Here is a 23591-nt window from a genome sequence, read left to right as displayed (position 1 = left end):
TACATTTCGCACACTGTAATAAAGCTTCCTTTACATCATTTATTTCTGAGGCCATGTTGGCACAAGGATTTTAATGAGAAGGGTAATAACAGCTAATCTAGATAATACAGACAATCCTCAGTATTTGCGAACATAAGTACTCCACATCAGGGCTTGACTTCATATCGGAGATTTAAGAAGCGTTCTGTCATCTCTTCTGGACACGTGGCTCGTTGGTCTAGGGGTATGATTCTCGCTTCGGGTGCGAGAGGTCCCGGGTTCAAATCCCGGACGAGCCCACCCTTTTGGATCTCGGTGAACGTCGCTGTCCTATAAATGGTGCTAGCGCTTAGCTGCAACTAGCTGCTATTTCAAACAGCGTTTGTGAGAAGTAGAAACACGTACTGCATTGCCTTATGTTCGCATTGCGGTTACTGTGGTTGTCCCTCCGCTGAATTATGCAGTCAGAAACTTACTTTAACGCCTTATCTTAACGCTAGCATTAGCTAACAGGCAGCTGCAGTCTTTGAAGAGATATTTCATGACTATCGCGGGATTTTGATTAATGCTGAAGTTGAGTTATATATCATAAACACAAACAACAAAAAATATAGATTTAAAAAAACAAAAGCTTTTAAATCGGAGGACAGGAGTATTTGTATGTGGCTCGTTGGTCTAGGGGTATGATTCTCGCTTTGGGTGCGAGAGGTCCCGGGTTCAAATCCCGGACGAGCCCGTTAATTTTTCGATAAGAAGCTGTTTATCCATTTCAATACATCCTAATTTGTAATGATAGGTGTGCATTTTGAATAGGAGAGCAGCGAACTACGTTCGTTATCACTGTTTGCCTACCCCCTCCTTCATCTTCCCACACCCGTTTCTCCACCTGCCCTCCGTCAAACACCGAACAAAGAGCGTCTCTGCTTCCCCAGCTGTTGCGCTGTGAGGGTTTGCGACAGGAGAGAGAGAGAGAGAGAGAGAGAGAGAGAGAGAGAGAGAGAGAGAGAGAGAGAGAGAGAGAGAGAGAGAGAGAGACGTTCCTACTCCTCCCCCACAAAACACATCAGACACTCCCAACAGGCGGCAGACGAGCCGGCTCTCCCTCTTCATTCACCAGCACAGTCTGAAGGGACAATACTTTAATGCTGGTCTGAAGGAGCATCGAGTCTGTCACGGTATATATGCAAACTGTAAGTACACTTTTTATTATTAAAAACTTTTCTGTCTTCAGCTGTGATGTGTAACAGAGGATACTGGGTTGTGCTCCATGTCTGAAATAATACAATAACACAAGGTAGGAATAATTCCCACATATTATGGTTCATCATTTCAGAGTTAATCAGTTCTTACATCTTTTCTTATTTTCTGCCTTTTCTTGCACTTCAGATATTACTAATGTGAAAAAGCTGATCATTTGATATAACAGCACATCTAATAACTATTTCAACCCCAATTTTATTTAACAGGGAGAAGTAAACTGGGAACCAGGACCAACCATCTTCTTCAACAAGACCTTATCATCTGTGTCAGGTGCTGAATAGTGGAAGTGTCCAGGTAGAACTTGGTCCATCAGTTCAGCCTGACCATGGTTCTGTGTGAGGACGGTGACTGCAGCGTCTGCTTTTTGCCCTACTCGAGGATGGACAGGATCCCCCGGGTGCTCCACTGCAGACACACCTTCTGTGAGCTGTGTCTGGAGACCATGTCGCAGGCCAGGAGCGGCCTGCTGACTGTGGCCTGCCCTTTGTGTCGCCGGGTCACCTGCATAGGCCGTGGGCTCAGCCTGCAGGAGGCTCTGTGGATCAACAGCAGGCTGTGGGAGCAGATACCAGAGGAGGTGGACACAGACTCCAAGGAGGTGGAGGAGGATGGACCGCAACGGAAAGTTGAGGGGGAGAGGATAGAGGCTAAACAACAACCCTCCTTACAAGCAGCATGGTGGGTATGACAGTTTAAACACACACACACACACACACAAACAATTGCATGTGAAGAAAACTTCAGAGTGTGTGACCTCTGACCTCTTGTTGTTTCACTGTTCAGAGATTTATCCTCCAAACACTTGTTCGTTGCCGTGGCAGTCTGCTGCTGTGAGATGAGTTAGGACTGAAAATGTTTTAAAGAAACTGAGAATCGTGTCTTTTTAAAACCAGTGAAGATTCCAAAAAATTCCAGCCATACCAAGCCATTCACACATCGACGTTAATCAGTGCATGAGTACACAGAGCCTCCCGTTAGCACCTCCGCTCAGTGCCACGTTATGTTGCAGGAGTCTGACACACAAACTTTTACTTTTCAGCATTTCCTCGAGGTCGTCCAGAGCAAAGCTCAAACTACCCGCATTCTTCAGAAAGTTCAGTCTGACGAAGCAGCACCAGGAAAGGATCGTCCCTGGCAGCAACGTGTAAGTCCCCACTTTGTGGTAAATGTTTACAACGGCAGAGGATTTTAGCTCAGATGTGTGCTGATATTTTTCTGTTTCTTATTTTGAAGGGAAATGAAATCCTGGCGCAGGCTCTCAGCTGAAGAGACATTTTGAAGGAAGAAGAGATGGACCAAGAATGGTGCCACATGTTGCAGTTCTCAGATGCCTCTTGAGGACTTCCCTCAACCTTGTCAAGTTTAGGCCGTTAGGACTGAGAATCCATTTGTGTTCCTGTCAAGACCTTGTTTTGTCCTCAACCAAAGGTGCCCTGTCTCCCCATTATTTATCCTAGGCTTAATTCTCCCAGCTGGTGCTGTGGGATTTGGTTCAGCTGTCCCTGTGGGGCTAACACCCCGAGACCCCCTCATAACAGATGGTCTCTTGAGGATGTTCCCTTTTACATAGCTACAGCTGAACACGCAGTATAACTTATTGTTGTCTTAATTTATGATAGCAAGTTGACAAAGTATTTAATAAAACTATTTTTGAAAGAATTCTTCATCTCTGTTTTGATTTGCTGCTCAGTGCTGATCAAACCACGCGGCTTTGGGAGATGACTGTGGTTTAAAAGAGTCATGAGCTCAAAGCAGAGACACGACACTTTCATACTTTACTCCGTACATCATTTATGACACATTACGAATTTAAGCGACTAAAAATAAGTGAAGCCGGTGGGAGATTTGTGAACTGCATAATGTGACTGTTACTTTTGTGGGTATGATACACAACAAAAAACATGTCACAAAAGACTCATTCAAGCATGAAAGTGGATTATAAATCCATTCAGTGAGCATCTGGCGAGTATCCCATGTTAGAAGATATTAGAATACTGGATCATCACTTTCATGGAAATGGGCTTTAATCTTTTGTGTTACCTTATGTGCACATATCAGTTTAAAAACATACAGCACGTTACACTCTGAGAGGAAAAGAGGCTTCGTATACGTGTGCGCTGAGTAGAATTAAGTCTCAGTTCTGGGTCAGTTATGTGTTGTTGTGTTTAGCGTCTCTGTCATATTAAGGTCGCTGTTATCTGCCTGTTTGGAGACACCCTGGAAGGAGCAGGGAGTCCGTTAGCTGTCATGCTGGTTTGGTGGCTGGTTTGGTTCCAACCAGCTGGAACAGGCTTGTCTTAGCTGTACGCCTGTGACACACACTTGATAGATGGTGTTTTTGCCATTTATAAATTCCCATGTTTCAGTATAATCACCGTGGCTGACTTCAGCTCCTCAAATGCCAAACAGGGAGCTGCGTCCAACTTCTAAATGATCTGGCATCGGCAGCGTTTGGCCGTCACAACTGCAGTCTGGACTACAGCAGGAAGACAGCAGCCACGCAGAGGACAAACAAACAAAGACAGGGTTGGGAAACTGGCACGGGACCAGTTTCAGTTTCGCAATATATTTACTGGCTCCCAGTGTGGTCCCAGTAACGTTGATCACTGGGATTAAGGTGGAAAAGAACAGGAAACAACTCCCAGTGCGGGCTGGCAGTGGTAGAGGAAGTGCTCCACCACAGCAGGCTCCTCTGGTCAGTCTGATTAATGAGGCGGTTATTACACTCACAACCACAAACAGATTTAATGGCAAGATTTCTGGTGATGAGTCTTTGCATCAAAACAATGGTGCAAGACAGATTCCTCAGGCTTCACAACAAGCAGCAGTGCATCGCTGAGTTTGTGTAACACACTGAATGAGTGTTCTGAGTGTGTGGAATAAAACACCTGAGGTACTGATGTGTCCTTTCAAAATAAAAAGACAACAACAGAAACAGAACTTTACTGACTGGGTGAAGCACACAACTGTCCCAGGGTCTCAGAAAGTCCAGGACCCCAAAGTCCCACGGGTCACTATGTGACAGTTATTTTTTTAGTAACACGAGGAACTGCAAATTTAATTTGTAGTACAATTAAAAAACAACAGCAGCAAATGAGAAGAGAGAAGATCAGCATCAGTCTCACATCTTCCTCTTTGCTGCTGTGACGGATGTAATTTCCTCGCTGTGGGACTAATAAAGGTGTATCTCATCGCATCTTACATCTGTACTATAAACTAGAATAATGTCTCAGCCAGGACCAGTTTCCAGGTAACCAGCAGAGACTAACTGTGCTGCAGAGGGACTCTGTGTCAAACTAGAAACCATGCATGACACAACATGTCCAAATACCTGTTCGGCACTTGTTTGACACAACCACAGCTTCATCTTTAGTAACCTACATAATCACAGAGTGCATATCACTTCAGTTCTGTTTAAACTAGAAATGTGTGTAATTTGACCAACACTGTGTAAATACTGTGGATGGGTACAGAGTAAAAGAAAGACAAAGCATTCTGTGTGACTTAGGTAATAAGACATCTTTATTAATCATTTGGAGAGACATGCTAGATCTCTGTACAGTGTGAATGGAGAGTCAGCTCTGGACTGATCGGGTCTGCTGTACAGAGCTGTGACAGAACAAACACACCCTCTGGGAATGGCCATGGCCCCCACGCTCAAATACAGACCCCCCAACACAACACGCAAAGACTTGTGTTCATCACTTGGTCCATTTTGAAGGGAATGTTAAAACGGGCCATTAGGAAACAAAGGTGGGCTCTACTTTCATATGTAAGGACAAATACGAAGGAGTGTCTGCAGCTACAGATCAATCATTTTACATTTTATTTAAAAATAAAAACCCACCGAGTCTTTTCTCAAAAAGTGCTCTGTTTACAAGGCTGTGTGCTCAGCAACGAGAGCGGTACATTCCTGCTTCAGTGAAATCAATCGGCAGCAACACAGACGGTGGATACTGGTCCAGTGTTAGACTTTTTATTTTATTTTGAGGGATTTAAACCTGAAATGCAACCTGTCGTTCTCATTCCCAACATCACCAGAGTGGGTTCCAGTCAAGAGCTCCTGTGGTATTTGATCCAACTTGGTCTCTTAATGTTATTGTTGTTATTATTTGGCTCATTATGTGGGTTAGAAAGGTTCACTAGTTTTCACCAGAGTGCTCCCTTTTTTGGACACGTGTGAACAATTCAGAAACATTTTCTTCTACTCTAAGACACAGCACCCCAAAGTTTCTGGAGATAAAGATTTTTTTTTTTTTAACCATGTTTCTAAGACTTACGTTGTCATTCTAATTCTAAAACATGTTCTTAAAAAGTGCAGCAAGATTTCACTTCAAAGACAAGTCAAATCAAAGTAGTGTTCTCAACACTGGCTGAATCACCACCACCAGTACGTTATGATACCAGGCTCAGTTAAAAAAAAAAAAAAAAGAAAGAAAGAAAGAAAGAAAGAAAGAAAAAAAGGAAACATTGCATAACGCTAACATCAGTAGTCAGTTTAAACACAAGCAGCAAAGAAAAGCTCATCTCAGTGGGGACGTGTGTGACAGCTTCTACAATCAGACAGGTCTTAAATTAAGTGACTGTACATTTGTAATGAAGCTTTTCAGAACTTCATTTTAACCTGAAAGATCTACATGTGCAAATTAGTCTTTTGACAGGAATGAATCCGGTTTACAATGTTTGAAGGTCTGATCACAGAACCTGCATTAAAGTCTACAGATCACCACACAGGGAACTTCGTCTTTACGTTCCTCTGCGACACAAGGCAACGGCTTTGATTCTCCACGGCTCGCTTACATGTGCAGACGATCATAATCACAACTACCAAGATACCACGCTACTGTTGTGAGTGGGGGAGTCTATGACATCCTGCTAACGAACGGTGACCTACATGTGATGAGAATGACACGGCTTGGCAGTGGCCCTCTACATATCTGCATTCTAATGTTGCCTATACAGAAAGCACACACACACACACACACACACACTCCACATTCACACACACGCGCACGCACACACACACACGACAAAAAAGATTTTCTGAAGTCAAGTATACAAATCCAGTTCATCAGTTTCCATAAACAAAAAGACTTGGACTAGATCATGATCAGAGTGCATTAAGTCACTGGTGTAATGTTTCCATTTACATATTCAAACGTGTGTACACTGGTAGACGGTACCTATGCTCAAAAACTAGGCATGCATTAGATACTCAAGATGTTACTGTTCAGTTTGTCCCGTAACGTACAGAACGCAAAATTATGGATCACACTGGGGTTATTGGCGCTGTGATTGGTCCACTGAACCACAAGGCGGGGCTTAGGAAGAAGATTAAAAATGGTAATGTTTAGGGAATAAGCCTTCAGATGGTTACAGAAGGAAGGGGTTAGGTATGAGGGTGGTGTGGTTAACCTGTGGGTAATAATGCAGGCAGGACCTCCATCTTTGCCTATAACAGCAGTGACATCCATAAGAACACGTCTAAAACCACCTGTTCTTCTCCAGCTCTCTCATTAAGAGCTTTGTTATTTTCATCTTAAAAAAAAAACTTTCCAGAGAGATTTTCCTGAATATACAAAAATACAAAAAAGAAAAAAGGGGAAACTTGCTTTTCCACTTAAAAAACTGTATACACACACAAGATGCAACCTGGGGATCTTTTATCACATCTGTCTTTTTTTTTTTTTTTTTGTAAGACTGTTTTGGCAGTTTCATTAACAAAGTAGGCTACACTACTTTAGAACCAAATTCACATATTGCTAGTTCCAACTGATGACCAGTGGTCAGGTGAGGACGCCAGATTCTCAACGTGCAAAGTCAACTGCAGGTTAACCAATAGGAAGCAACATAACAAGCATGTGGTGTAAATGATGTGTGTGTGTGTTTTTCTCCAGGTGCTGAGTATTAACAAGAGCAGCCTCCTTCAGTGGTCTGGGGCTCCTGCGGTTTGTCCAACTTGATGTCGATCACTGGAGAACATTAAGGAAACACTGGAAACATCTGGAGCTGATCAGCTAAACGCAGCTGAAGCTCGAATTCGTATTTTCAAAGAGGAAATGCAGATAAAAGTGATGGGTTATCTTCTAACTGTCCATCATGTTGTGTTCACAGAGACAAAGTCAATGCATGGCTTGTAATACCACTTTACTAACACTAGATGGTGCTACATCCTGTGACTCCACGTATTTCCAAACTCAGGCCTCAACAATTCTGTCAAAATAGTTAAAATGTGAATCAAGAAGAAACTGATGTATAATTTAAACTGAGTTTTGCACATGGTGGGAGAGCGGCTGCTGAAAGTAACGGTCCTGGAAATCCTCTGACAACATGTAGAGGTTCATCCTCTCCTCTATTGTTAGTGGGGTAATAAACTGAGAATGGAAGCTGGCTACAGTCACACACGCTGCTGTACTACAATTAAAGCTGATGCACAACGCTGTTAACGAGCTGTTGCTGTAAGTGCAAATGATTTTTTTTTATTCCCACACAATCCTCCGGAGCATTTCTATACTTTGCTGTGAGAGTGAGGGACAGACCTCCTCTATTTTAAGGAGTCCTAACTGACTGCTGCAGATTCTCCCATGTAGCACTGCTGCTGAATGTGGCAGCACAGCAGCAGGCTCTTACTTATTCATTTTCATGGTGAACATTATGCATGTGTAAGGAGGGGGCCTACAAAAGCTGTGGCCTACATATTGTATGCTAAGTTAGTCTGGAAACAGTCCCACTGTGGATTTCAAATACCCATCCTGCACCGGGACTCCAGCTGGTGTTCACTGTTAAACGCAGCAGTTGATGTGATTCTGTATTTTATGCTGGCATGTCATCGTGACACGGTGTTATATGAAGGACAGACTTTAAATACAATATATACTTGAGTGTTCCCAGTTGGATTGGTTCCTATCTGGGATCTGGAGCTCCTGTCTCAGCAGCTGACATTACCAAACCAAATGAGCAGCTGCAGCCCTGGATATTTCAGTCCTCTGATACCTGTGTGTGTGTAGGTACAGTCTACAGCATCTCCTCAACAGTGAGTAATGACTCCTGTTACTGTGCCACCAGTAGATGTATTTTAAAACGGGAAAACCACATTTGTGTCACGGTGTAGGAGTATGCCAGCGTAGCTCATAGAGTTAACAGCGGCTTAAAGCTGCACTGAACATCGTCCTGTCCATTCCAAACGGCAGCCAAAGGAAAAATACAGAGAAGTCTAATGTTTAACTGATCTTTTGGGGCACTTAGGAGGTAGCGTAACATTAACACTGAGATATTAACATATTGTACACGACCAGCAGACACAGAGGAGCAAAGGCATTCAGCTGGAGCTGTGTTTCAGTCCACGTGATGAACAGAAACCAATATTCACTTTCCTTTAAGATCCATTTTGTTCTCCACCAGCTCCTGAGAGAACAATATCTTCAGCTGCTAAATGCTCCAATATATCAGCTGGCTAGCTGCTAAATTAATCTGCTGTTTAACAGAGCTACAGAAGCAGTTAGGCTGCAGGTCACTGATCAGAGCATTAAAAATAATATCTTTAAAGATACCAGTTGGATGAGAAAGCCAAAGATGTAACACCGGTGTGTCCACATTGCTCCGGGGAGGGCGGCTTATTGTTATTCTCTGGGACACAGCCCAGGAACATGTACCTGACAACACAATGCTTCAGGGACTATCTGACTGATTCTGTGGGTCTAAGCTGGGAGGAAAACTGCACTGTTCTCTGTTACAGCGACTCTATATTTTATAACTTTATAACTGAAGCACAGATGTTATGGTTACTTCTCAAGTGTAGCTTTCGTCAGCTGAACAAAACAGAGTGGAAATCACGTGACAGGACGTCATCATCTAAACCACACAGCTTTGTCTGAAAACGTTCCAAATGGAACCAGCACGATGAACAAACTAAACCTGAATTTAAAAAAACTTTAAACAGTGGTGCCTTTTGTTGATCAACATGAGCGGAGTGAGTCATTTTACTCTCTGACTCTCTCTTATTAACATGGATGACCCCAGCACTTGATCTGGGTCAAGCACCCTCTTCACTCTCAGTCTGCAGAAGACTGCAGGAGACTGTGTCCCATATGTCCTGACATCCACCGTAAATCAGCGTGACTCGTTCAGCCACAATTTAAAACTGGTAATTAAAGGCAGCGGAGAACATGCTGTGAGTGATGTTTAAATATCTACTGGAATTCACAGACTCGTTCTCTAAAGGAAACACAGGTGGAACCACAGTGATAAAACTGCTGTTAAATATTCTGGCATCTCGACGTGTGTTTTATTTCCTCCACTTCTGTTGACCTTCTGTCTTCACATGTTTTCTACCACAGTACATGAATGCTTATTTAATATAAAGAAGAATGTGAATATGTAAATGCACGCTAATTAAAACTGAAGGTGATAGTACAGACACCTGGAGGTGATACAACATGCATGTACAGTATGTTTCCTGGACCAGGCCTATTTCTGCTGTTCTGCCAGTGAGATCAATACTGTTCACAGTGTAATAACAACAGAGGAGCTGCTCCACTAAGTGACAGAGTCAGCAGAGGCACAGAGCTGCTGAGGAACTGTCACCATCTGCCATCCATCACCACACCTCCACCCCACATCTATTAAGCCTCTTTACGATAGATAAAAAAACAGGATGAGAGATATAGGTAACCGGCTCAATGTGAGTGATGCATAGTAACCAGGAAATACGTAGGACTGAGGAAAAGAAGGCGAAGTGTCAGACCAGCTGCAGGCATCTCCTCACCACACCATGCTCAGAGTCTGATTTATGTTTGAGTTTCAGCAGATAAACGCTGCAGTGTTCATCAGGACAGCCTGAGAGGCAGCTTCACACTGAAGGAGAAGTGACAGTGCTGTATGCACATGGTTAAAATCAAAGGCATTTTCATAATTCACCCACAGTTACCATAGAGATGGCACCCTGCTTTGTGTATTGAGGGGGATATGAAGGACTGAGGCTGTCAGAGGAGAAACAGTGACAACATTAAATGCTGCTAATCTACTGTATCTACAGTACAGAAGAAAAATATTCCTGGGCTTTGTTTTAATGAAGCATTATCAAGTATTATCAAGTAATATCAAGAAGAAACCAACAAACGAAGAAAAGAAACAAAACATATCTGATTGGCTGGAATGATTCTTTTGGTGAAAACTGAACAGATATTAAATGTGGCCTGTGGGGAATGTACGTCTGTGTCTAGCTTTCGTTCTAACCACATGGCTTACTGCGTGTTATGTTAGTCTGAATAAAATGTGAAAGGCTCATCATATATAGTGGAGTCAGAAATATGTCTTGGTTTAGTCACTCAGTGATTCTGCCTTGGAGTGGAGGTGTGATAATGGACTTTAATGGTGATGGTGCTGTAATCTTGGTTGTTAGGTTCATTCAATTATGTTTTATCTGTTGTGATTTTGTTGTAGTTTTATTCTTTTCGCTGAATAAAACTTTTTTATAACGAGACACAGGAGAATAATGACAGTCTGAGGGTTCTCCATAGCTACAGATACAGCTACAATCACTCTCGGCTGTATTGTTGTATTGTATGTTTCATTTGACATCAAATATAAACGTGTGCATTCCTGTGTTGTGAATTATTCCACAGAGAGAACACTGAGCAGAGTCACTCCTCAGAGAGAAATCAGAAAATAAATTCTGCACTGCGTGTGTTGGTGTGTTTATAACTCATAAGACTGGAAAAGTATCTCAGTAACTGAGTGATATTCCAGTTATTCTGCAGAACTGAATTCTGCTTCCTGAGAGAATAAAATGTCAGAATTTAGTTTTGTGAGAGTGAAAAGGAAAAGTGCTGCAGCCGCTGACAAATCGTCCACAGGTGCAGCGCTGACAGCAGCAGATATGAGGTGCCAGTTAGCTGTATGCAGCAGCACTGCAGGCTGACTGATGGCTGGACGCTGAGACTCTGCCTGCCCACCACAGACCAAACTGCAGGCACCCCCTGTCTGGACTGACCGGCAGTTAGCACGACTGTCACACTGAAAAACCTAATTGGACAGGTAGCTGATTTAAACAGGTGTCAGTGCTGAAACTTAGAAGCTAGCAGTGAACGATGCTGATCCCATCAGGATTAAAATGTGTCCTCTGAGCTCAGACTGCATGCACATTATTACTGATAGATTTTCATAACTCTTTCATCATATGTAAGCTGGTCAAAGGATACTCCCTTCTTTGCTTGTTTCCTGCATACTTTCCATCCCTGGAAGAGCAGCTGCCACACGCCGAAACAGCTGGAACAAAAGACACAGACGGAGGACACTTTGTCTATTTCATATTTCTGCAAACAGCAGAACAGTCTGCTGTCGTGTTCTCATAGACGATCATTAAACTGAAGCTTGAATTTGCTGACACAGTGTCTCAGTGCGCGGTGATGCCACAGCCAGACAGTGTGAACACTGCAGCCTTCGGAGGCAGGCCTGTGGCGTTTGTTTTGCAGGTTTCACACCACTGTGTTCCACTCTGGGATTTTGTTCTTAGTGTCTACGGTCCTGAAGTAAGGTGAAGAATGGCCTCCTCTGTCTGTGCTGCTGTGGGCAGAGAAGAAGAGACGCCTGCCAGCAACACCATTCACTGAGAGACGCAGTACAGTTCGCCTTCGTCTCGCTGCTTTTCAACTTAACAGACAGTCGTTGTTTTTAACAACAAACATTTGCTGAGAGACAAATTGCTGTAGCTGAACCACACATCAGAGTAACTGAATGACAGCAAAGGAATTAACACATGCACAGTTCAGTCTGTTAAAGTGGGCCGGATCAGTGTTTCCTGGGACAGGTTTGTGATGCTGGACGATGGATGTGGCATGCTGTGGTCGTGTTGAGGACAGGTAACTGTATTTTTTGTCTTCGGAAGAAAGTCTCCTGCTGAAGTCTTGCTGCTTTGAGAAACGTTTCACCATTAATAATGAAACTGAACATAACCACTGGGCATACTGGGGCTGCCACACTGCTGGTCTGACCCACTGTCAAAAAAATCCTTTAAGCTGCCTCATATCATATAACCATCCTAATAATTATGACCTAATGATCATTACTAGATGCTGAGGGTGTCAATAACTGATCTAATCCATACATTCATGTAGAAATATTTATAATCTGCTTTTTCTTAAGGAAGCAGCAGACTCTGTGTGAACCACTCACCTGTTTGACGTTGTAACCTGTCTTGGCACTCGTCTCGATGAACATGACACTCAGCTCCTTAGCCCTCTGTTCACCTTCCTCGATTGTGATTTGCCTGTGAATAGAAGAGAATTATCATCAAAACACTGCAGATTAATGCATTAGAGCTAATTATTCACTGTTTCCAGTATGAAGACAGAACAGAGGCTGATTTTCTCATATTAACATTAAACAAAGACGAGCAGACACTACACCAGACTCACAGTGAGGCCCACCATTCCTAACTAAAGCTCCTGTTATTCTAGGCGAGTGAGGATACACCAAACTTAATTAGCTTATGACTGAGTGTGATTAATTACATTGTCCTGCTAGAAATTAATAACAGCCAATTTGCATTAGATTTGAATGAATCTGCCCGTGAAACGGAGACTGTCAGGTGTCCATGAAGACAAACAGAGAGATCAGAGCAGTCCTGCTGACTCCACAGCCCGCACAGCCCGCAGGTTCGTTAAGACGACTGGCTTAAATCAACCCGCCATGATGTAACCAGTCTGTCTCCTTTGATCCTCTCTACACAAAAGGAATCGTAGCTGTGTGCTAACTCCAAAATACTACCACTTTACTTCTTTCTTTCCTCAGCTCAGCCTTAAGAGGCTGTAACACCTGACTACACGTTATGCTGCAGTGCAACGCGTCAAACACAGCGACGCGGTGCTTAACTTCCTCTCTTTAAATAACTCCCTTTGTCTCACAGCACAGAAGAAAGAGAAGTTTCTGCAGCGAGAACAGAAAACACTGCACTGAAGATGTATTTACATACTAACACCACCTGACAGAGCTGCACCAGTGTCTCTGTGGCTATTTCTGGATGCACGCGTCTGAGTTCCAACTTAAACAACACCGAGGCTTATCCATCATCCGAAAGGCAGTTTGCAAGAAAATTACATAAAGGATGTGCAATATGTGGCATCCTAGCTACATTCATGTACACCAGCAGAACATTTTCAGTTTCAGAGCAGCTCAGTCCTGGAACATGTGACGTCGGCTCTCACCGAAGCCACCGGCGATCTCTTCAACCATATGTGTGAATAAGGGAGCGGTGCCGGTACTACCCAAAATCATGATGATAAGGTGACAAGGTGATAATATGTCAGTGCTGCTGTTGCACCGCCCCCAGGTGGCCAAAATCACTTTATGCAAGACTGATATAAGCTCCAACATAGTACTGTTTGTTGCATGGATACTGTGTTTAAACTGTGGATACTTTAATTCACTGAGCACTGTGAAAAGCTCAATCACCCATGAATGGACAAACCAACAAAGAAGACGCAGATGTCACAGAGGTGGTCCTCGAGAGCACCTGATAATCAAATTATCCCTTTTTCACAGTAACAAATAAGCATGAATCTTTGCTTCGTCCCAGGCAGTGTAAATAAAGCGTTAGGTTATGTGTGTCAGCAGCTGAAGTCACTGAGTGCTACTGAAACCCCTCAGTCAGTGACAGCTGCATTTATCATCTCTTGCATGTGACATGTTCACTGCCACATCCAACCACATTAGCATGCGGACTGTCATTATGATCAACCTGGTGATTAATGAAAACACATAGAAAAATGAAAATCATTTACAAGCTTCAGAATCATTGGTCAATACAACGCAGCTGCAACCTGGAGCACTGGGAAGCTGCGGAGAACCGGAATCTAAAAAGCAGTAAAATGCCCATTTAATTATTCTTAACTAATTTGGACAAAAACCTATGAGGCTATTACACACAGCAGTAAGGCTGATTTAAGAAGCAAAGATGCTGAGGTCATGTTAATGCACTAAATTGCTTTTGCTTCTTCACCATAGAACATTCACTGGGGCTTTAACTTCCAGGCCCTTTAAAGACACAACTAAATGGCAGTTTAGATAAATTACCCTTAAATATTCAGCACTCTTTTGATGGAGGTCCATGCTGTCAAAGTAATTTAACTTTGTACCCCAACCTGTTCTGTAGTTTAATTATGGAAGCTCAGCCATCAAAATATATTTAGACAAAAGATGACTTGCATTCCGGCTCCTAACCAGCTGTATTAAAGTAAATATCTGGTTTTCGTTGTTGTGTATAATTTATTAGTGTCTCTCGTGTCCATTGTTGAAGCACTTTGTGCTACAGTCTACAGCTATGCTCTCAGCTCTGTGGGGCTGTACGTTGGCATAGTGGTGCTTCACGCTAAATGCTTACATACTAATGTTAGAATATTACAGAATGCAGCAAATGTGTATGTTGTTCTGTGCGACGGTATGTTAACTGCTGTACACCGTCCAAGAAGAGCTGAATCAAGAGCAACTGGATTTGGGTGTAGCCTTTATTTTGTACTATTCTTCCACTTCTGTGTATTTCTGCCTCATGTCGTTTCATTATTACCCTGTTTCTCTCAGCATTCTCTTCTCAGATCAATTCCTTACATCTTCCCAGCTTTACTAAACATCCTGTCGCATCAGCATTTTTTCACCGCTCCTCGCTGCAGTTACATACATTAATATACTGCATGTATATAAGAAAATAGAATTCTCTTGAGCACAGCTGACTGATTTCTCGAGTGCCACCAGGAACTAAATCACTGAATAATTTCCCCAAGGAAGCAATAATTTCCTCATTTCAAAGCAAGTGGTCTGCCTCATGCCCCACTACACTCACTACAATAACACCACACATAAGCAGTTATTCTCATGAGTGTATTCATTAAGATATTTGATGTACGATGCAGCAAACATTAATTTCTCATACCTGTCTTCATATAAGATTGAAGTGGTATTAATAATTAATTCATATGGTAAAGTATTAAGGAGCTATATTGGTCTTAAGATAATTAGTTCTGTAGCGAGTGGGACGATCCGACATCTCATCACAGCGTCTCCTCTGCAGGGACAGCCTGTGCAGTCGGTCTGATGTTTTCATCCTGTCTTATGTCTGAGGTAGTATCGTGCTCAGCTGAACGTTCCTACAGACGCTCTGCACATCACGGTTGCCATGGTGTCAGGAAGCAAAAGGAAATGCTGACTAAAAGGTGAAATGTGATACAAGCGCTGAAATTAGGAGGCAGGTTCAGTAGTAAGCACATACCTCTTATCTGCCAGGTCTGTTTTGTTGCCGACGAGCATGATGATGACATCACTTCCCCTCTCTGTTCTCACGTCGTCAATCCATTTTGACGTCTGCTGGAATGAGTTAACGTCTGTTGAGAAAAGGAAGAAACAAAATCAAGATCTTAATATAAGAGCTCATCAACAGAAAACACTGTATGATGCATGCAGTAGTGGAATTATACAATAAATCCAGGTTTCACTGTACAGTACCAGCTCTGTAGCATGATAAAGTTCTTAATGAATCCCTTTGAGCCACGTTGATTGAGTATGCAGGTTCTCTGGCAGACAAAGGAGCATACTGTATTCTTGGACTGGTGAAAACTGGTTATGGAGGATATAACCCCTGTTTTTCCATTAAATTAGGAATAAAATTCATCTCCTGAGAGGAGCAATGCTACAATAACTGTTTTAATCCACTGAATAGAAGCCACTGATAGAATTATGTTATTTTTTCCACGCATGTTCTAAGACTGTAAAGCACGATATAATAACTTGGTGATTTATTCAGGAAAACAGGGGGTCAGGGTGAAATTGGTGCTTTGAAGAGGAAGTTGCAGAGCAATGACCCTTCATATCCCTTTAATTTTCCCTTAAAAGCAAATCACCAAGGTGGAATTTAAAATAAAATTTAACTAGCACCATTCTGTCACACGGTTACTGGGTCTTAGGAGAGTTTGAGGTTGAGGGGGGAGGTTAATGTGGTACATCTCATCTCATTGCTCAGCGGATCCAATTTGGGAAATATTAAAATGATTTTGGATGTTGGTGAAATCTCATCTTAGATCTCTCTCCTCAGGGATATTCATGCTCTGGCCACCCATGTTGACAGTAAAATGTAAAACAAAAAGACAAAAAGCAGGTATAGCAGACACTGACTAAATTCAGCAGGTTCTTGAGGCACACTGACTTGTAATGTCGTAGACCACCACAGCCACAGTGGAGTCCCGTATATAACTGGGAATGAGGCTCCTGAAGCGCTCCTGTCCAGCAGTGTCCCAGAGCTGCAACCTCACCTGGGGTTCAGAGAGAGAAAGCTGAGGAGGCTGAGATTATTCAGATAGTCAGAGAGCCAGGAAACTGTAGGCTCCCTCCACACAGACAGGCTTTCACAACACATACACACAACACAGTGCAAGATTCACACACAGACATTATTTACATGAGTGGACTCCTCACAACGACACGTACAAGGTCGCACTGCTGTATGCAAGATAAACAGACAGGCCTGACTGTATTCATCTATATATCACAAACTAAAAAGATTTCATGCTGTTCATCAGCACTGCTGGGTAAAGTCTGAATGCATGCGAGACGTTATTGTGAATATGGACAGCTTCTTTCTCTCTGTGAGAAGTTATTCCACTGCTGACACATAACAAACATCTGTCACCACAGTACACAGCTGTAACTGAAGTTCTTACCGTTCGATCTTCCAGGTACATGGTTTTAGACAGGAAGTCAATTCCAATTGTGGCCTGGTTTAGGGAAAGACAACATTCATGGATCAACATCACTGTAAATACCACAAAAAGCAAACAACAGAGCATTTACTGGGGAACTGAATAATGCAAGCTGAAGATACAAATGATGAAGAGGAGAAGATCCACGGTTCACTGCAGTCCTCATCACATCCACCCTCGTGTCCGGGGGTAATAAATATCATATAATGAATGCAACACAATGTAAAAGGACACCTCACTGAAGCTTACTGCTGATTCAGGTGCTTTTTTTAGGCCAGAGCCTTTTGATTAATCCTCAAACGCAGTCACTCTTTAAAGCGGAGCAGGTTACAGTATGTTGGGTATTGTGCAAATATTACATACCTATACTGATTCACTGTGCAGTTTGTGTATTTTATATGGTTTTTATACTAAAATGGGCTCATAACAGTCGACATCATCCATTTAAAACCACAATCGAATCACTCCCTTACTGTGTCACAAGGCAGATGGCACAGTGTTTACCTTCCGCAGCCAAGCCCACGGCTTTCGGCTTTGCTGCCTGCCATGATATCATCAGGTGCTCTGGCTCGAACAGAACAAAACCAACATAACCTGCAACAAACTGCAGATCTGGGTTTGTTTGTCTTCCTGCATTTTGATGCCGGAACTGTTCAGTTTGTGTGACGGTGAACTTTCAGACCTCACAATTACAAAGACGGCCTCTCTTCAAAACAGACATTACCGAGTTTTTAAAACATTAGTGTCATTATTATGAAACTCAGTATTAATGGTAACTATTCTATTTGTGTTTTGCAGACACGGACCATCAGTTTCATATCCACCAATCTTCCTATGAGACTAAAATTATTTGAAGAAGAAAGATGTGATTGTGGGAAACAGAAGAGTTTGAATGAAAAACTTTTGACGACAGCTAGCAGCGAAGGCAGATGCAGTTTGTGACCCCTTCATGTGGTGCATCCAGATGTCTGGTGTCTCGGCGTGTGTGAGGGGGTACGGGTGTAAAGGAGCCTGACGGTAGTAGTGATCCTAGCCTGGAAACTCCAGCACTGTCCAGCTGGAGCCTGTGGCTGATGGGTGTGACAGGCTGACAGGGAATTACCTGTCTGCAGACTCGAGGACACAAATATCCTCTGGCTGAGTATTATTTGAACAAAGACCCATTCTATATGTTTGTACCCATCCTTGATAAACCAAGTTTTTGTGTCTGCTGTGTTTGTCTATGTTAGGCAGTCCAGCAGGGTGCCCACTGCCCACTTTGACAGAGCTGGGCATCAGCAGCTTGATCACGCACTCGTTTCCTTGGCGATGCCAGCTACCACAGTGGACTAACTCAGAGAGTCTGGCACGAAGACAGGACGTCATTTATACTCTTCCTCTACACTCCATCAAGCACCGTTAGGCTGAAAATAAACATGCTCAAAGAATTCAAAGTATAAAGTGCTGGATATGAGATTATAGTAAATGAAATAAAAATATACTTTTTGGTTTTATCTGCCCTAAAAAAGAGAGGTAGATAATGAGAACTTCCAAAATAAATCCTGTTTATTCTGATAAAATCTGCCGTAAAAATGTTTCTCAACTTTATGTTGCCTGACACATAACAACAGCCCATAAAATAACTTTGACATTAAAGATATTTGGGTCCAAATTTTAAAATGTGCTGATTTGCAGTTATATTACCGACACATTAGCTTGACTGAGGTTAAAAGCATAGAGATGTTGCAGCCGTTTTTCTCGGGGGGCGGCCGAGGCGCTGCAGGCTCCCTCTGGCCCCGGTTTTTAACACAGACAGCCATACACGAACAGATTAAATCACCAGAAATTCTTCATATTTCTTTTCAATTTTTTACTAGCACACATTGTTAGAAGACAGAGCATAACTCTCAGGCCCATTCTGCCAGTGACTAGGTGAGAAATGCCTTCAACACTATAACTGAGTCCAGGTCATTGAACCCTCATTACTAGGGGAATGATGTAAGCTGAATAAAACTAGTATCGTTAACCAACCGTTTCAACCAACCAACTGGATTTTCACATAACCATGCCATCACCTGTATGGGAACCGTCTTGGAGGTTGTCCTGGCCAACCTCAGCAGGCAGCTGGTGAACTGGGACGGCCGTCAGCTGATGTAGTTCACCTGGACCTTCCAGACTATTCGAACTGGCTCATGGGCTCACTTGCTCAGTCTTTCTCCCACTTTGTATGATCATCTTTTACTTCTATACATACAGCATCTCCGCAGCACACACTCCACTCATCCCTGTGCTGCTTTCATGGATGAACTTGCTGATTTGCACACCCCATCGTTTATTTATGTTACATTTAACATTAATGTGGATTAATTCTTGTTACGCTCCTGATTGAATGTGCCATTGGACACAGCACATACAGTGGACCTCTTCAGAGCGTCTCTGACGAGGTCATGGAGAATAAGGCCTGCAGTATAATTCAAATTAAATCATATTTGGAGTGTTTGCACGAACAGATATTGGCCTTGACCAAACAGAAATGCCCCATTTGGCTTTAATCACTGCATGTAACTTAATTAATGAGCAGGAGACTTTATCTTGTAATACTTTGGACTGTTTCTGCTTTTATGTAAGCAGGCAACTGGAAAATCTTCTTCCATGACCAGTGCTCCCATCAGGATTTCCAAGGTCCTCCCTGGCAGGGACGCTGTTAAACCAACAGACCTTGAGGCACAGTGAGTATACTGGCATTTGATCAGAGTGCAAACACCAGTATGACTATTTAACAGCAGTTTGTGAACAGACCAAAGCTGATTAATTTGAAGTCTACTGCCAACACAAGAGGAAACAGATCAGTATATGATCATGCCTCCTTCAGACAGCAGGCAGTTATAGCACGCTGACTTTGTAACCACTGTAATGGGCTGTGCCAGTGTGTTCATAGTCTATTTAAGTCACATTACTCATGTCACTCCAGCAGTATGCGTAGATTTTTACACCAATACAACATGTGTATAAGTGTGGCTGGTTAAAATAGAGCTGGAAGTGGTAACAAATTAGAGCAGCAACTAATGATTATTTTCACTATTGATTATGTATTGAGTGTTTTTGATAGAGTACCAATCATTAAGCCTACTAAACATCAGAAAATTACAAAAAAAAAAAAAGAAAAAAGGACAAATGCTCATATTTAAAATGCTGCAACCAATGAAGGTTACTTACGTAGTTAATTGATGGTTTCTGGATTTGCCAACCAATCCTGTTCTAGCTCTATCCTGTTTTCTCAAACAGGGTTATAAATATTAGATGGATTATGTGGAGAATTATTTGCAAACTAAATGTAGTACAATGAAAAAAAATAAGCTGAAATACCTACAGAGGACCACAATGGTATGTGAAGTGTTATACATTTAATGAATTATCCTCTGCTTCAAACAGACACAGACATTCACCAGTTGCTGCACTAAATATCCCAGCATTTGGGCAGAGCAGACAGATGCTGTCACAGCCTGGTGGCCAGGCTTGACTGACAGCTCCACCACAGCTGACAAAAGCATTGTGCCTCTGGAGGCCTCTGAGCCCTTTAGCATGTGCTGCCAGGCAGTGAGGATGCCTGCCTGCGTCTCTTTCGGCTGGCTGGCTGCTTGATGGGAGTCTGCTGCTTTAGAGGCAGCAAATCTGGCTCGCCTCGCTCACGTCCTCCTGCTGACTAAAGCCACTAACATGCTCGGTTTCATCTTTCTTTCTTTCTTTCTTGTTCTCTAAATATACTGCTACTCTTCCTTCAAAGGACTCGACTGGATCTGCTCGAAATCTAAAAGCTTGACTTACACGAAAACAAAAGCGTGTGGTGATATGTAAGCCTGAATGTGTTCATAAATCTTCTCATCAAGACACACGTCTCCTGCAGACTCACATTCATAGCATCTTTCCTCCCCTCCGAGCCGCAGCATAAACACTCCATCCGAGCTAATGCATGCAGCATTTTAATTAATACTCAAAGGTCTCGGGAGCTGAGCTAGAAAACGACTGCAAAATCATTTGCAGCCCAGCTACCTGAGACCGAGCCAGGGAGGAAAAGACACAGGGAAGATGGAGACAGCATGCAAACACACACACACACAGGACAAAACACACACACACACACACTGAGAGGAGAATGAGCTTTGGCTTTGATCTATGGCTACAGAGCCGAGGTTATGGCGCCCATAACAAAGTCATTAATCCACTACCAGAGAAAAAAAACACAAGGTGACTGTGAGAAGGTTTTCTGGACTGCAGGTTAAATGGTGCATTTGTTTTACACACAAATAAAATGACCATCTGATTTTCATTTTCCTCCCTAGCTGCTGTTATCAACTGAGATACAAGCCATTACAACAGTGTGGTGCAGAGACTGACATTAAACAGCATATGGGGGCATTATTAAATAAGCAGGTGTTATCTGTCTGGTACCTGTCTACCTAGCATGCTGCCCGTCCACTGAAAATGGGAGGACAACGCTGAAAAAGACAGGGCGAGGAGAGCTCTCTGTCTCTCTCAGACGTCCATTTGTCTAGAAAACCATATTCCCTCATGCTAATTTATCCAGCTGCATTCAGGTTGGGAGTTATATCAGTGGCCTTGGAGCGAGACAGACTGCAGGCAACAACAGACGCCCACGTTCTCTCAGGTAATGGTACTTAGGAGTGTGCTACTCTCTGAAAATGATGCAGGAAATGATCGTGACACATTTACTCTCCATGCACTATAGGCCTTTGTTTACTTTATATTAATCTCACTGCAGTCATGTCATGTTGCATAATACTGGACCGAATTACAGCAGCGCCCCCCGAGTGGCCTGTATTTGTTTACACCTTGACAAACTGGCACCATTAGAAGCCAAATTAGTAATTAGCAGTTCCTGTTTGCAGCGTACCCATGGATGCACAGACAGAAGTGGGCACTGCAATAACTAACTTCTCCTTGTTTTTACAACAATGCCATTCATCCATCCATTTCACCATTCATCCATCCATTTCACCATTCATCCATCCATTTCACCATTCATCCATCCATTTCACCATGCAGTAAACCACCTTCCGCTCTCCCATAACCCCTTGAGAGGGCACGGCTCACAGTTCTCTGTAACAGAGTAATGATTTGAAAACAATTTCCCATTTCCTAACTTCTGCATTAAGGGACAATTTGTGTCCAGAAACAGTAATAATGGACTTCAAAATACAGAGAAATCCCTCTACTCCCTTATTTGCAAAGACTCTCTGCTTTTAACAAAAATCAACGAACGGATCCATTTCCAGAGCCACCTTTGAGATGCTGATCAGGTAAGATGTTGAGTAAACTGCTGTCATAATAACTCTGCTTCCCAGTCACTGAGTCCTGTTCCAGTCTGTGAGACTGACGTGTTTAAAAGACATATCTCTGCGTTATGGAGATTCAGCAGCAAGACAAAAGACTTGAGTCCTAACAGTCAGTGTGAAATGTCTGGCTCTGTAGTTTTATGACTTATGAATGTAGAAACATAAGACGAAGCAGCAGCAACTGTGAAAGCATCGCAGCCCTAACACGGACAATTTAATCCACACACAATGAGCCACGCAAATCTCATTACAACACGCCACAGTACTTGTGTGAACACTGAAGAACATAGACCTGTTTTTTTTTTCCTTTCTGTGGGGTTAGCAGGATGCAGTGAAACTGAATGCATGCCGAGCAATATTTCTGACCATGTCCAACCCTCAGTCTGTGTAGCAGGCTTTGTCCTCCCCATTCTGTGCATTTGGACATTTTGGTAAATATTCTTATTTGCTTTTTGTTCAGAGACAAATTAAGTTGTATTTCTTATTTGAAGTTAAGCAGAAGTTTTCTTCACCTTCAGTCTTCTAAAGCACTGATGGTATAACAGTGTTTCTAAGGCTAATCTGCTTATGGTTTTCACACATTACACAGGCTCATAATACCATACACTCCTCAAATAAAGAACCTGAGTGCACCAAAAGACACACATATACACACTCTACACAATATAAGCAGGAGAGGGCGGAATAGCTTTGTGAGATTTATTTTTAATTCCTTTTTTATTACCATAGAAGTAGACACCTTTTGCTTATAAGGCAATAATACCTGAGGTTTTATTTCAGGGTCTTTCAGGGTGTGTGCAGATGCTTGCACAGAGTGCTGCAGCTGCATAAGCAATACTCTGTTTTTAGAATGATGAGTGAGATTAGGCTGCTTTGCAGAACAGGGTTAGACACCGTGATTGCCCGAGGGCCCACAGCGCTGTTGATGTGGTTAGGTTCAAACGTGTCTGTTTTAATATCCTTGTTGGGTTTAACTTCACTGTTTTACACAGAGAAAGACGCAAAATCTCTTTATTTTTCATTAATGAATTTCCCTGATTGTTACGTTGGTAATTTGATTGAGCCTCATTTGTGTAGGTTTATTTCTTTAATTTATGTACAGCTGTATGTTTCTCTATCAAATGAAATGCATGCAGCACACGGTGACTGAATGTACACAGTGCCTGCAGTAGCACTTACCTGATATGTGTTGTCAAAGCTGTCATACATGAACCGTGTGATCAGAGACGTCTTTCCAACTGCAAGAGAAGACAGAGACAGATAATAATGAGACAAG

General features: G+C 42.6%; 2 protein-coding genes and 2 non-coding genes across 4 annotated transcripts in view; 3 read left to right on the top strand and 1 right to left on the bottom strand.

Annotated features, from left to right (window-relative positions):
* The first annotated feature begins 206 nt into the window (after positions 1-206).
* trnap-cgg lies at positions 207-278 on the top strand. Its single transcript has one exon. It is a non-coding gene; the product is annotated as a tRNA-Pro (tRNA).
* A 365-nt stretch (positions 279-643) lies between these two features.
* Positions 644-715, top strand: trnap-ugg. The gene has a single exon. It is a non-coding gene; the product is annotated as a tRNA-Pro (tRNA).
* Positions 716-1042: 327 nt separating this feature from the next.
* On the top strand, positions 1043-2875 carry im:7152348 (uncharacterized protein LOC559250 homolog). The gene is made up of 4 exons (XM_041040702.1): positions 1043-1169; positions 1446-1917; positions 2279-2383; positions 2473-2875. Exons 2-4 carry the CDS (start codon positions 1565-1567, stop codon positions 2516-2518), a joined length of 504 nt encoding a protein of 167 aa, XP_040896636.1. The 5' UTR covers positions 1043-1169; positions 1446-1564; the 3' UTR covers positions 2519-2875.
* A 2540-nt stretch (positions 2876-5415) lies between these two features.
* rab6ba (RAB6B, member RAS oncogene family a) overlaps positions 5416-23591 on the bottom strand; it is a 35815-nt gene continuing 17639 nt past the window's right edge. Inside the window, exons 2-8 of the mRNA XM_041039738.1 lie at positions 23495-23553; positions 16944-16997; positions 16430-16535; positions 15500-15611; positions 12412-12505; positions 11439-11505; positions 5416-7211 (exon numbers count right to left, since the gene is read on the bottom strand). Coding sequence (XP_040895672.1) covers positions 7147-7211; positions 11439-11505; positions 12412-12505; positions 15500-15611; positions 16430-16535; positions 16944-16997; positions 23495-23553 — 557 coding nt within the window. The 3' untranslated portion in view covers positions 5416-7146. The remainder of the gene's footprint in view (positions 7212-11438; positions 11506-12411; positions 12506-15499; positions 15612-16429; positions 16536-16943; positions 16998-23494; positions 23554-23591) is intronic.

The sequence above is a fragment of the Toxotes jaculatrix genome, chromosome 6 (genome assembly GCF_017976425.1).
Source record: "Toxotes jaculatrix isolate fToxJac2 chromosome 6, fToxJac2.pri, whole genome shotgun sequence".
NCBI classification, from domain to species: Eukaryota; Metazoa; Chordata; class Actinopteri; family Toxotidae; genus Toxotes; species Toxotes jaculatrix.
Note: the sequence above shows the minus strand (reverse complement) of the source record. Positions and strands in the feature narration are given on the sequence as shown.

Bases quoted from the DNA above. Each gene is read 5' to 3' on its own strand.
- im:7152348 (XM_041040702.1), top strand. From the start codon at position 1,565: ATGGTTCTGTGTGAGGACGGTGACTGCAGCGTCTGCTTTTTGCCCTAC. The intron at 1,918-2,278 runs GTGGGTATGACA...TTTACTTTTCAG, and splicing joins CCCTCCTTACAAGCAGCATG to CATTTCCTCGAGGTCGTCCA. The intron at 2,384-2,472 runs GTAAGTCCCCAC...CTTATTTTGAAG, and splicing joins ATCGTCCCTGGCAGCAACGT to GGAAATGAAATCCTGGCGCA.